Source organism: Micromys minutus, assembly GCF_963924665.1.
Source record: "Micromys minutus genome assembly, chromosome: 14".
Taxonomy (NCBI): Eukaryota; Metazoa; Chordata; class Mammalia; order Rodentia; family Muridae; genus Micromys; species Micromys minutus.
The window spans coordinates 50,864,107-50,879,006 of NC_137983.1; the positions used below are offsets into that span (position 1 = coordinate 50,864,107).

Genomic DNA, 14,900 nt, shown 5'->3' on the forward strand with positions numbered 1-14,900 from the left:
ATTATAAAATATGTTATGTTATAAATATAAAGTATGTTATATAATTATAAAGATAAGCTATAATCTATTATAAAATATGTTATAAATATAAAGTATATTATATAATTATATATTATAAAGATAAGCTATATTCTATTATAATATATTATATTATAAAGTATACTATATTGTATAATTACATTATAAAATAAAGCGTATTATATATGTATTATGAATACATATAAAGTATGTATTCATAAAGCAGAAATTTCTATATGACATATTGTAACTGCTAAGGACTCTTCCCAAATTCTCATGTTTGCTCTGACCAGTCCATTTGTGTTGGGGATGAGATGAATTCATTCATCACTCCTCGGACAAGAAGTCCAAGGCTCGGATGGTTGAAATCACAATTGAGGGCTTACATCTGGCTTTGGTTCCAGATCTCCCACACCCTCTGCCTCTGTGGTGTGCATGGGGCGGGAGATGGGAAACACTGGGATTTCTAGGAAAGGGCAGTTATCAACTTATCAACAAGCAGAGTACCCTTCCATTGGCATTTGCTCCCTAGGTCCTCCCTGGGCACCAGGCTCTGACCCTGGGACAGAACACATCATTCATGCCACCCAGGGCTGCTCATTAGCCAACTATGAAATCTGCTCCGTTTATGACACGGCCTCTTTACTGCTTCTTAGATTCCCAAGATCCACGTCATCCCAAAACACCATGCCCTCTTAGTTCTAGGATTTTTAAACCACTAGTTTTTCAGGATTAAGGGTCCCAAAAACCCACTGAACTCTGAAGCTCTGAGTGCAGGGGTTCCCCGAAATGCCTAGGCTGAAGCAAAGATGCAGACAAAACCAACCGTTAAGATCCTCTCTTTGACAGGCGAGGAGTTGACCTCATGCCAGTTCTTATGATGAACCTCTCGCCGGTCCAGATAGTAACCTATGATGGCCGAGCCTCCGCTGAACTTGGGCACTTTCCAGCCCAGGGTCATGGAGTGGCCGTCACAGTTGAGAAGGGTAATCCCGTAGGGATGAGAGGGGACAGCTGCAAGAACACAGAAGCATGACCGTCACCAGAGCTCTGAATTCCGCCTCCCTCCCACCCATCCTTCAGCTCTGGAGTCAAAGGGGAAACAAAGGCACAGGCGGCAGTCCTGAGGCCACGCCTTCCCCTTAACTGTCCTTGTCTGTCGCCACTGCTTCCTTTAAAGGGGGAGAGTATAAAAGGGCCTGTCCCTCTCATCTGCATTCATTGCTCTTTCTAAATGCCATTTTTAAGTGTCTTGATAATAGGACAGAAACCTGTTTAAACCTGGTGCAGCCCTGGAGATAGCAGGTGCCCCCTAGCACCTGAAGATCAACACACACAGCTTTCCTGTCTGCCTATTTGATGAACAATCACTGCGTGGCCAGAAGGGGGCAGCATATCCACTGTGTGTGTGTTCTAACTTCAGAGATTAAAAACTTCTGATCAATGTGGGTATATAGCTCTTGTTTCCCTGTTTGGCTATCATGTCTAAAAGGGTGCCACCTTCCCCAACAAGCTTAGGAGTACGGCCCTGCATCTCTCTGAGGAACCTGGTTCATATCTGTGACTGAGGAATAGTGAGGTAGAAGTCAGGAATTCCTACTGAGAGCAAACACAAGCCTCTGGCTTCCTGCATTAGGTAAGAGTCAAGTAAGGACGAACTTGAATCCTTCTGGGAGGAAGAGAGGTGTAAATCAGAATCAGATTTTCTCTAGTCCTGGATTACCTGGGAGGTAATTCTCAGGTGAGCTTGACAGTCCTCAGACTGTCCTCAGAAGGCCCAGAGCTAGGAGACATAGTACATGCCTTTCCCAGCATGTGGGAGGCAGAGACAGGTGGATCTCTGTGAGTTCAAGGCCAGCCTGACCTACACCCTGGTGTGTCAAGGCTACATAGAGAGACTCAGTCTCTAAATAAATAAATAAATCCCAGGGAGAATATCGTCAGGAAGCTATTGCAGAATATTTGATCACATTTCTGAACACGAGGATCCTGTTGTTTACTGGGAAAAAACCTGTTTCTAGTTGTGGTGTGGCTCAGCCTTAGCACGCACCTATAATCCTTCTGGCTGGGACACAGACAAGGCCTGAGTAAACACCTTTAATCCCAACCAAGTTATATCTAGAAGGAAGCACCTATGCTGAAAGTGATGTCTAATTGAGTGGCAGACAAAACAATGCATCAGAGAAAGATGTGGCCAAATAGGGTCTACTCAACTCTCGGGAGAAGAGAGAAAAGAGGCAACATAAGAGGGAGATATGCAGAACAGAAGAGAGGAGACAGTCTTACCAGGACAGTTATGGACACAGGTTGCCAAGAGAGAATGACACAGGGGAAGACAGAATGAGCCAGAGAATGAGAAGGAGCCAGAAGATTAAAACGGATTGCTGGAGTTAGTATGGGACCAAGCAGAGCAATTCAGGAGAAACCAGAAGGAGCCAGATTGAATCTATCAGCTCGCAAAGGAGTTTTGAGCCAGAACAGCTGAGATGAGCAGCCAGCTGAGTTCAGAAAGAGCTGACAACATCCTAGGCCTAGATTACCTCATATGGGGGCTAGAAGCCTCCGGGACTAGACCTCAGGTGATACACAGAGGCAATGGGCCTTCCAGATGACAGTTATTTCGAGAGACTAAAAGTTTCTTTTACAGAAGAGAAGCCTTAACTTCTAGGAATGTAATCAAATGATCTGGACTTCAGAATAAAATCCTGAACGTGTCTCTTAAGAATGAAAAGGTAGGATTATAATGGGATGTGCAGCTACGGTCATTTTGTATCTTGAAGTGTTGCTCCTGCATCTGTTCAGCAACAGAGTGAGCTCGACAAAAAAGCTACAACACTGCCTGTCCTAGATCACCTCGTCTAGGTGACAGGGTCTTGCCACCACTCAAAGGGCAGAGACTTGGGATCTCTGGAGCAAGCTAGATCACTAAGCCAGCCTTATCTACAAGCTTCAGCAAAGAAACCCTGCCTCAAAAATAAGATGGATGTGTGATCTGGGAAGATATCTCAGGTCTCCACACCCTCATGCACTCATAGATGCACACTCGTGCAAGCACACACACTCACATACACACACACAGACACACATACACACACACACACCATAGGCACATACAGAAAAACTGGATCTGAATTGTCCTGTTTGATCAAAATAATAGACATTTTAAATATTCATGGATAGGGCCGGGGAGTGCCACAAAAGCCACATGTGTTTGATCCTAGCAAATGTTTTCAGAGACAGTCATGGAGGGCACTGGAGATTTTCACGTGGTCACAGGCACTGTGGTGGTCTTCCATATTTAAGTGACATGGTGCTGGCATACTACCCTTGTTAACAAGCCCCACCCCTACCACCTTTATTTACATTTTGGCATGGCAAGTATTTCTCCACGCAGAAGTTATGTCCCTAAAAGGAAGACAGGAGAGCCTATTAGCTACGTACTGAGGGCCGCCTGGACCTTGATGACCTCTGACTCCTGGGAGTTCTCGCTGGTCCCCACGGCATTGACTGCCTTAACCCGGAAGATGTACTGCTCACCGGTGGTTAAGCCGTGCACCACGAACCTGAGGAACATGACCAAGAGTCACACAGCACAAGCCCCAGCTTCCTACTTCCTACAACTGAAATAGGTGCTTATTGGGGGTAGGGGGGGTGGGTGGAAAACTCTCACTTGGTCTAAAGCCAGATTTACTTTTCCTAAAAGCCATACACATCCGCCCTTGTTTTCAGTGTCATAAATGGATTCCCTATCTAGAGTAAGAAAGTAAACCAACAGTACTGATTCTACTGCCCTTGAAGACTGTCCGGGATCTTACATCCGGAGCCTCTCTAGACTGAAGCCCTACTACAGCATCTGACACCGGCATCCAGGAGGTCTGTGTGTCGAAACTGAATGCAGGGCAGGTGTTCCACAGTGGGTAGAGGCTAGGACCTCAAATCCACACGGACAGGAGGGAGAGCTGGCTCTGACACCCACCAGGCCGTACGTCCCTTGTCATGTCCCTTGACGCCTACAAGGTTCTGTGTTCTCTCCTGGACGGCAGGGATACCCAGTCCTCACAGAACTGCCATGAGCTTCCCATGGAAACAATCCAGAAAAGCCTTGGCCCACCTGCCTTGCACACAGCAGCTTATATTCAGGAAACATAAGCAGTTATTATAACTCCATAATCGATACAATTTAACAACATCCTGAAAACCCCTCCCTGAGAATGCCCCGGGTCTCCTCCCCTGATGGATCTTTTGCCAGTTGCTGACGACGGAAGGACAGACTGACCGTCTAGCTGTTACTTGTTTATACCATTGCATTTTTAAAGTATGCCTCTTTAAAAGAATCATTTTTAAGTAAAGATGGTAGAGCTGCCACTGAGAACCCCACAGCAGCCACTGGGACACAGGCCTGTGGAGGAGCAAAATTTCAAAGGTAAAGACTCTGGCTTCCCACTGCAGAAGGCATGGGTCTCTCTTGCACTGCCCAGCCAGGGTCAGCATTCCCTGTCCTAACCCTGTCAGGGGTAAACGACAGAAGTGCCTTTATGTGAGCAAAGCAGGATTTAGCCTGCTGTGTGGCAAATACTGAGGTGTTGCTCAGACCCCCACATAAATAGAATTTAAATGACGGTTATTATTATATATTCTATACATATTTTCAATTGTGGCACTGCATAATATGCCATTTATAGAGTCAAAAAGGTAATGGAAAGAGATTATTTTTATCAATAGGCAAGATTTCTAAGTGATGCGCCCTGCCAGTGTCCGGTTGGCACTTTAGAATGTCATACCCCAACCTGTGTCTAAAGGGAAGATGTCTAAGGGGGGGCTGGGCATTCAACTGTGGTCTCTCAAGCTCTGGGAGCCCCCACTATGTCCAGTGTCCTGCGTCTGTGACAGAAGGTGGTTGCTGGGTGATGGGGGAGATCACCTGTTATATCCAATGGGTTTGTGGTTGCATGGCTCCCACAGGTTTGTCCCCGCCACACAGCAGTCCACATAGTATCCCAGCAGGTCCTCTTCGTGCTTTGGTCTGTCCCACTGAACCACTACAGATGTCTTTGTATTCCTGGAGGCAAGCACCCGTCCAGGAGCGGAGGGGACCACTGAGGGAGCAATCAGAGGGTGGGAGATATGACGAGAGCGTGAGCCATTCTGGAGAGCCAACTTGTCCCCAAGGAGTTAAAAGCCAGGTTGAATATTCTACAAGGGTGTAAGTTCTAGGTGGGGCATCGTTCTGGATCACCTGACTGCCAGGGAAGGAATTCCCGCTGTGAAATCATTATCTTCATAGGGCTGATGCAGGGTCTGACACAAGAAGGCTTTGCTGGATGGCCATGCTTGAAATAAGACACATGGATATCCTGTTCTGGGGACTCCATAAGGGTACTCAGCTGAATCACAGTGTGACCATCCTGTCATCTTCCCAGAGCCCATGGGTTGTGGTCAAAGATCCTCCCAGGTATCACCAACCACTCCAGAGCCAACTACCTCAGTGCATGCTGTCTTAGTTAGGAATTTTATTGCTGCTGTGAAATGCCATGACCAAAAAAGGCAAGTTGGGGATGAAAGGGTTTGTTTGGTTTATACTTCCACATAATTCTGTTTATCATCAAAGGAAATAAGGATGGGAACTCTAACAGGAAAATAACCTGAGGCAGGAGCTAATTCAGAGGTCATAGAGAGGTGCATCTTACTGGCTTGTTCCCCCTGGCTTGCTCAGCCTGCTTTCGTATACAAGCCAGGACCACCAGCACATGGATGGTACCACCCACAATGGATTAGGCCTTCCTCATCAATCACTAAGAAAATAATCTACAGCTGGATCCTATAGTGGTATTTTTTTTCAATTGAGGTTCCCTCCTTTTAGATAACTCTGGTTTGTGTGTCAAGCTGACGTAATACCAGCCAGTACACATGTTCAGTGTTTGTTAATTATAGTCACTCTGTACAGGTGCCATTAAGTAAAGGAAAGAATGCCATTAAGTAGTGTACAGAAAAAAATAAAGTAAAGGCCTCTCTTCGGAGACTACAGATGTGGCAGCTGTGGTGCTGGGTCTGAGTTCAAAGAGCCTGGATGAAAGTGGGCAACAACCCAAAGAGGATCTGAAGACAGTCTGGGCCTCATCCCCAATGCCAGCTCACTGTCATCCCCAGCTTTCTTAAGATGTTGGACAAAGGCTCTTGGTCCCATATTGAACTTCAGTTGGAAGAGGCAAGCTGGGTCTCTTGATCCAAAGGAACCAGAACAGCCGAGGGAGCTGATAATTAGTGTCCTGTGCTTTGAAACCACAGATGACAGTGTAAGAGGACATTTTGAGAAATGGGGCACACTTACAGACAGGGTGATAATGATAGCTCCCAGACAAAACGTTCCGGGGCTTTGGTTTTGTGACCTCCTCTTGTGTGGAAGAGGTGGATGCTGCAATGTGTGCTTGGCCACACAAGGCTGATGGGTGTGTGGTGGAACCAAAGAGAGCTGTTGCTAGAGAGGGTTCTGGTAAGCCTGGTGCCCATTTGGTGGTGAATAAAAAAATTGTTGGTAGTGCTAAAGAATATGCAAAGAATAAAGAATATAATCTGAGAGACTACTTTGAAAAGTATGGCAAACGTGAAACTGTAGAAGTTATGAAGCACAGGCAGAATGGGGGGCAAAGAGGGCTTGCTTTTGTAACTTTGGATGACCATGACACAGTTGATAAAAATTTTGTTTAGAAATAAAGCACTATTAACAGGCGTAGTGTGCAGTAGCTGGATCACAGAGAGGCCGTGGAGGTGGATCTGGCAACTTTATGGGCCGTGGGGGAAACTTTGGAAGTGGTAGAGAAGACTTTGGCCATGGAGGAAACTTTGGTGGAAGGGGAGGCTGAGGTGGTGCAGCAGAGGTGGTGATGGAGGTGGTGATGGTAGGTATATTGGGTTTGGAGGTGATGGTGGTAACTATGGTGATGGTCCTGGTTACAGTCATGGAGGAGGGTATGGAGATGATGAACCAAGGTGATGCATGTGGTGGTGGAGGAGGAGAATTTGATGGTCACAATGAAGAAGGAGATTTTGGTGGAGGTGACTACGGTGGTGGGGGGAACAATAATGACTTTGGAAATTACTGTGGACAGCATCAATCAACATGTGTACCCATGAAGAGTGCCAGTTTTGGTGGAAGAAGCACAGGCGGTCCCTATGGTGCTGGCTATGGGTCTGGTGGTTGAAATGGTGAATACAGAAGCAGAAGGCTAAAAAAAAACAAAAACAAAAGAAAAACAGGAAGGCGCTACAGTTCTTAGCAGGAGATTGAGGAGTTGTAGGGGAAACTGCAGGTTACTTTCAGACAGTTGGCTTAAATGCATTAGAGGAACTGTGAACATCTGCCACAGAAGGAGCTATGATCCACAGTCAGAAATGTTACGGCAGCTTAAACAGGAAACCCCTTTTTCTCAGGACTGTCACAGCCACAGCTTGCAAAAAGTGCAGCTGTGGATTAATGCAATGTAGCATCAATTAGATGTCCATCCCTGAGGTCTTTCACCTGTTGTAGCTTTGTCTTTTTCTTTTCATTACATCAGGTATACTGCCCTGGAAATTGTGGCACTGGTACCAGGAATTAAAAATTAAGGAATTTTTAACTTTAAAGGAAAAAAAAAAGACATGGTACAAAGAAGAGAGAGGCTAGAAGTGCCCTGGTACTCAAAACGAGATTGTCTATCCCCAGGTTCTCCCTATGCACAGGCTTTGAGGGTTCAGGAGGCCCCCTGAGAGGGCTATGCTTTGGGACAGACTGCAATTCCAAGTTCCTGTGACCTGTATCTGAAACTTTCTGAGTGTGGTCTTCAAACCAGAGAAGCAAGAAACTGCCTTATACATAGGGTTGGGGCCTTTAAGTGACCATGGGCTGAACATACATTTTGACCCATGTGTTACTGTGTGTGGTGACACCATGCATATAATCCCAGAGCTCAGGAGACTCAAGACATTACTGTCAGTTTAAAGGCAGACAGGGGTACACAGTGAGACCCTGTCTCAATGAACATACTAATAAACCACTTGTTGGTTTTGTGAGAAAAAGATAGGCCTTCTTGGAAATGCTGAGCGCTGACCTCAGTATGGGGACAGCCCTTCACCACTTCTGAATAGACTTCTGACTGTGCACAAAGCCATACGAGTGGCATTCCAGCATTTTCGCTCTCTCCCTCACTGAAGTGGTACCAGGGACGCCGGTCATGGAGTCTGGCTATGTGCTAAAACTCACCAATCATGTCCTGTGCCTGAATAGGTGGCGTTATCTCTGATGGGTCACTCAGGCCATGTTTATTGGCTGACAAAACCCGGAACACGTAGGACTTCCCTTCGGCCAAGTCAAAGACAGCATACCGAGGAGATCTCACCGCCGTCTGGGCGTTGACCCGTTGCCAGCTGCCACTCCCAACTGCAGACTTCGGGGGGGACAAGAAGGGAGGTCAGGGTCTCAGAAGGTGGATGGGAGGATAATTAAAGAGAGTTTTCATCACCTGTCAATGAGTCATAATTCAGCTAAAAACGTTGTCACTCTTCAGCCAGTTATTGTGGTGGTATGACATGACTATTCGTCCCCAAGGGCATAGGGAACACACTGGTGAGTTTGCATGAGTAAAGGTTTTTGGGGAATTATATCATCTTGTTAAACTTGGTGTCCAAGTTCATAGAAACTAAGAGAGACTACGTATTATAAGGTAGAATCCTATAGCTTATAAAGTTAAATATGGTTGTGTATGTGTGTGTATGCTTATGTGTGTATTTGTATGTTTGTGTGCATGTGTGTGTGCAGGTGCACATGCTTGGCTGGGTGTATATTTGTGTGTGTGGGCCTGTTCGTGCATTTGTGCATGTGTGTGTGTGTGTGTGTGTGTGTACTGGCTTGTAACATGCAATGCATTTGTCTCTAGGTATATCCAGGTAATGAAGCCTCAAGCTGTTCAAATACAAGATCGCCACCCAGTGGCTGCATGGCTTGCATGCAAACACTGAGCCTTGATCTGGGTTTCTCTGGTAACCTGAGGTCCTTGGGAGAACTGGAAGGCAGATCCAGATATGCAAATTCCATTCCTCCCTAAACCATGAGGACATCAGAACCAAACAGCTGAGCAACAGCTCCGTTACACAGGTGACAAAGCTCAGTTCCCACAAGTTCCCATGCCAGAGCGGCTTCCTGTGAGAGACCAGCCCCCAGGTCTCCCCTCTGCACTCCACTACTTAACCTCTTACAAAGCTGGGATCAGACTCTAGGGGACCAGTGAGCTCATGGCTCCTAAGTAAAGGACAGAAATCAAGGTGGCTGCCTGAGAGCTGCCTTCTTGGGAGCTTGACCTAAATACCTTCTCAATGAAGTACATTAACGGCTCCTTGCCACGGGGAGAAGGAGGATCCCAGCTGAGGACGACATAGTTTCTGCTGATCTCTGAAGCCTGGACATTGGTGGGAGGTCCTGGGATCTGAACATCACCTGTTTAAATAAATAAATAAATAAATAAATAAATAAATAAATAAATGGAGTGAATGATGTGTGGGGACAGCATAATCCAGGGCACAAAAGATTGCTCTGGTGTGCTGGAGTGGTAGCTACACAAATTAGGAGCAATGGCTTTTCTTCCAGAGGACTTGGGTTTGTTTGATTCTTAGCTTCCATATGATGGTTATAACTCCAGTTTCACGGGAATCAGTGCCCTCTTCTGGCCTTGAGTGTATCACTCACACACATGGTACATATACATACATGCAGGCAAAATATGCATACACATAAAGTAGTGGGGTTTTGTTGTTGTTGTTGTTGTTGTTTTGTTTTTATTTTAAGACTACCCTAGTGTGGCCTGCTTCTGTTGGCCATTTCTACTCAGAGAAGGCAAACGGATCCCAGGATTCTTTTGACAAATTCAAAGCAAAAATTACTCCATTAAAGATTAGTCCAGTTTTTTATTTCTGATTTAAAAAAAAAAAAACCCAATGATTAACAAAGCAAGATTCTAAAAGTCTAGACCAAAAAGTCTTTGAGATTTTCTACAGGACAGAGAAAACGGTTTTTCTAGAAGTAATCACCCAAATCAGGATCTTCCCTCTGTAAAGACAGCAGGCAATGTTACCAGGGTGCCTATGGAAGTCACGCACTGCTGGTGTCCCCTAACTGAGTGCTGAAGTCTTGTTAGTTCCTAAGGCATGCTGCTCTGTTCTCCCCACAAAGATCCATACACATGCAAGCACTGTACTCTGTGCCTGATTATTTAAACTTCAGCAGAGATGGTGATAAGCCCTTTGCAAGTAACTGTCAAGGGATATTTATGATCCAAGACATCTGGTCTACCTATATCCCCTCTCACCTAGCTATGTTTTTTAAATACATATGAGGTGGTAAAAATTTGCATTTGAATTTGTGAGAGATTTTCACGGGGAAAGAGGTTTTGCCAAACCTAAGGTCCCTTTAATTGTTATACAAAATATTAGGAGTTTTAGTTAGATTAGCACATGATTAAAATGGTTTGAACAGTCCCTGGGACATCTCTCTGCCCTTTGCAATATCTAGTTGCTCCCTTGGGACTCAGCTCCGGGCAGCAAATTGAGCAGCCACATGGAAACAGCACAAAACAAGATTGGGTTTCACTGTGAGAGTCTCTTTCACAGAGCACAGCTTGCTCTAGAGGTTCAGCCTGGGCTGGAAGCACACCGGTCCATGGGTTGAATTTCACCAAGGAGTCAGCATGTCTCCAGAAAAGTGGGGAGACAGAGGGTAGCTGAGGGAATGGGGAGCAGCCCAAGTCCCCACTAGCTGTAACATTCGAAAGAATACAATCAAGGACACGGGGGGGGGGGAGCACAAAACAATTCTGCCAAGCTCGCTGAATCAAATCACTCCTGATGGAGCAAACCAAAGAACATATTATTTATGGTTCCCACCACCCTCAACAGACGCTGCAAAACAAAGGTCACACTTCAGAGCTGAGATCTACCGTATAGTTTTGGGTACATGACCTCGAGGCATAAAGTGAACAAAGAAACATATTTTATTGGAAGACAAGACAAGAAGGAAAAATCCAGCAGAGAGCTCCCAGTGAAGATGGAATTCTTGAGTCATTAGGACTTTCTATACAACTTTGGGGCAAACAAGCAGCAGATCTGCAGAGAGCCTAGCTGCTGATACAAGAAACCAGGCCGGGAATGGTCTAAGAACCACGAATGTACTGATGAGAAACACACCCAGAAAGGTGAGATCTGTAGAGATAAAGATAAAAGGAAATGACCGAATACTTCTCCTTGTACCTTTTGCTATGGAACTGGGAATAGCTGGTTAGTTACAAATGCCCTTGGACTCTGCTCACTTCCTACCAGTTTTCTTGGGCTCCAATCTAGTAGGCCACAGTTAGGCTAGATGGAAACATGGGTACATATGTCACTGTGCTATGTACTCTTGTATACAGACATACTTCTCAGACTAAAATTATTTTGATAACAGAAATACAGCATGTATAATACATGTATGTGTATTATTTTTACTCTTGTTATTTAAAATATTTCCAAATTCATCATCTTTTTCCTCTTGGAAGACAACACTTCCCAGTTCCAATCTAAATGCTTAATAAGAGCCCAGACCACACCCAATTCCACAGTCATTCAAAAGTTGAGCTGTGGTTAAGTATGGGACTTCTGGGTCACAATCCTGCTTTTTGTTTCATCTCTCAACCCAAGGAAGCCACTGTTGTTCCAGAAGAAGTTTCCTTAAGTTGCTGAAACCTGAAACTGATTTGGAGTTTGGAGAGCTCTCAAGAGTCCAGAAGTCAAGAAGATGAGAAACTAAAGCTCATCCAAAGGCTACAATTTCCAGAATAGATGATCAGCTAAACACAGAGGAGACAAGCTTCCTGTCCTGAGGCAGTTCACAGAACCCTGAATATGGAGTCAGTAGAGTAAAGCCAATCTTGTAGAGGTAGCCGGATCTAGATAAAAGCGTGTACACACAATCCCCAGAAACCATATGCTCTAATTTCATTTCTGTTAGTATGATAAACCATTCTAACCAAAAGCGAAGGAGAGGACAATGTTTATTCAGCTTGTAGGTTACAGCCCATTACTGAAAGATGTCAGGGTGAGAACTGGAGAACTGAAGTGAGAACGTGAAGGAGAGATTCTGGAGGAACCATACTTGCTGACTCATTGGAGCACTTGCTTAGTCAGCTTTCTTTGATACCCAGAATCGCCTACACAAGGAATGGTGTTGTCCACAGTGGTCTAGCTCCTCCTACATCAATTAACCAAGACAATTCCCCAAAGACACGTCCACAGGCCAGTCTTATCTGGGCAATACCGCACTTGAGACTACTTTCTCAGATGAGTCCGGGATGTGTCAAGTTGACAGTTAAAGCTAGTGAGGATACCAAATAATGGCAAAAAGAGAGAGCTAAGCCTACAAAGTCATCCTCTGGCCTCCACAATCATACAAAACAAACAAGCAAACAACAAAGCAGAACTAGTGTCTAAGCTGTGATGAATGGGTGTGAAGCATTGGTGTGATTCCTCAGTACTGTGGGGGTGAGGGAGAAGGAGGAAAGAGGAAGGAGTTAGATTCTATGATAAATGATAGAAAAAAGGAGCTTGATAGTGGCAAATTTTTTAACTCAAACATGACATGCTTGAAAATACTATGGAATTTCCTTAGAGATGAGTTAAAACAAATATTCACGTTTAAAGAGACAAAGTGAACAGGCTGCCCAGGTTAGTTCTCAAGTGTTCCCTTAACACAGTCAAAAATCACCTGAGAAGAGATTGAAGAGCTTCAACCATTGAAGAACTGTCTCTGTCAGATAAACCTGCAGGCATATCTATGGGACATTGTCTTGATTGCTAGTTGAGGCAGAAGGGCCCCAGCCCACTGTGGGAAGTACTATCCCTAGGCAGGTGATCTTGGACTGTATGGAAAAGCTAACAAACCATGAGTCAAGAAGGAAGAAGCAGAGGACCTTTAGGTATTCCCTATCTTTCCTCTTCCCCTGAACCCCCTTTCCAGCCAAAAAGCTATGAGCTAGTACACAGAGTTCCTCTACAATCTCTGCTTCAGTTCCTGCCCTGACATCCCTCAATGGCAGATTGACTTACACTAGAAATGTAAGATAAAGTAAACATGTTTCTCCTTAAGTTGCTTTTGGTTCAGGTTGTTCGCTCATTTGATTGGTTGGTTGGTTTTCACCTCAACAGAATAAAAGTAGAATTCAAACATATTCTCCAATCCTCTCTGCCTACATCAGAACCTTAATTTACAGCCAGCACTACTGTAGACTCTCAGAATTGTTCCTTTACACAAGCAAAGCCTCACGCCAGAGTTAGTAGCCCCATGAGGCTGAATACCAACTTATCCAAGGTCCCAAGTCCTCTATGTTGGGATCTCATCCTCCATCTTCTGAGGTTATTAGCATAAACAGATATCAGCCTTGTGAATGCTCTCATAGCAACCATGAGGAAGGGTGGAGTCAGCTGGAAAGGGGGTGTGGGGAAGGGGCAGAGGATACCTGGCCACCCTTCTGCCTCTTCCTCTGAAAACCGAAGCTGCTGTGCAGGCAGTGCCTCACTGTGTCATCCGTTATGACTGTGGAAATGCTTCGTTACTCAGTGTTATTTTTGACTCAACATGCTCCCCAAATGTATCTATGCCTATACTAAACAGCGGCTCCTCTAGCCAGAAGGCAATCACTGGAAGGTCCCTGCTTTTGGGAGTTTTATTAGGCTCTGCTGCTTCGGGGAACTACGGGTTTCGCCACACAAAGGCATTTATGAAGCAAGCTGCACCTTCTCGCCGTGGCCTTTGTTATGGGGTGTGAATTCCACTGTCCACTCTGGAAGAGCGCAGCATTTCTCCACTAATCCTGCATCCCATGAGAGTGAAAGAGAATGCCATCCCCCCTCAGCATGCCAAACTCCCATTTATAAGGCCTTGCTCATCGCACAACTGTCTTCTGTATTATCTATCAGAACCATTTCTCAGTCATTCAAATATCTGCGTTCCAGTAGGTCCTGCACTTGGCTCAGAGCTAGACCACGGGAGACAGATAGCTGTGTGGGGTTGGTTGTAAGACACCCTGCCTGAGCCAGTTTCCTCTTGCACTGACAATGTGTCTCTCGTGGCTTTGGGAGGCTTCTGGAGATATATGTGTGACAAAGACCACTAGTTCCACTTGGGGTCACCTCTGCAGATTCTTACAGAATCCCCAAGTGCGTTCTGTGGATCTGTACTCTGTCTAAAGTCAGGATTGACGCACACTCCTTAAGTGGATGCATATAAGAATGTGTGAGAGTGTGGTATGTGAGTAGATATGAATGTGTGTGTTTGTGAGTGTAAATGTGTGTGTGTGTTTGTGTGAGTGTGTATGTGTGTATTTGTGAGTGTGTGTATTTGCTTATGAGCATGTGTGAGTGTGTGGTATGAGTGTGTAAGAGTATGTGTATGTGGTATGTGTGTATGTGTGTGACTGCATGTATATGTGTGTGAGAGTGCTTGTGCATGAGTGTGTATATGTGTGTGTTTGTGTATGTGTGAGTATATGTATGTGTTTGTGTGTGAGTGTATACAAGTGTGTATGTATATGTGATGTGTATGTATGTGCATGAGTGTGTGTGTGTTTCTGAACAACTTTAAGGAGTTAGTTTTCTCCTTCCATTGTGAGTTCCAGAAATCAAACTCATGTCACCAGGCTTGACCAGGTGACTTACTGTGATCTAGTCCTAAGTTCAACTAAAAATCTCAGGATGTCTGATTCATGGTGTGATACTTGTCTCCTTTGCCCCTCTTTCTAGTGCCTCAGGTGCATGTTGATGAGACATATTTGCAACATCAAGCTTGAAGGAGAGAAATACAATGTAACAAATCAAGGGTGCCATCTAAC

The 14,900-nt window shown here is 45.0% G+C and overlaps 1 protein-coding gene across 2 annotated transcripts in view; it reads right to left on the bottom strand.

The window, feature by feature from the left end:
- MYOM2 (myomesin 2) overlaps window positions 1–14,900 on the bottom strand; it is a 64,396-nt gene that overhangs the window by 25,076 nt on the left and 24,420 nt on the right. For both annotated transcript variants that reach the window (XM_080928764.1, XM_080928763.1), the window contains exons 14-18: window positions 9,357–9,484; window positions 8,255–8,438; window positions 4,940–5,114; window positions 3,460–3,581; window positions 845–1,032 (exon numbers count right to left, since the gene is read on the bottom strand). In XM_080928764.1, coding sequence (XP_080784890.1) covers window positions 845–1,032; window positions 3,460–3,581; window positions 4,940–5,114; window positions 8,255–8,438; window positions 9,357–9,484 — 797 coding nt within the window. The remainder of the gene's footprint in view (window positions 1–844; window positions 1,033–3,459; window positions 3,582–4,939; window positions 5,115–8,254; window positions 8,439–9,356; window positions 9,485–14,900) is intronic.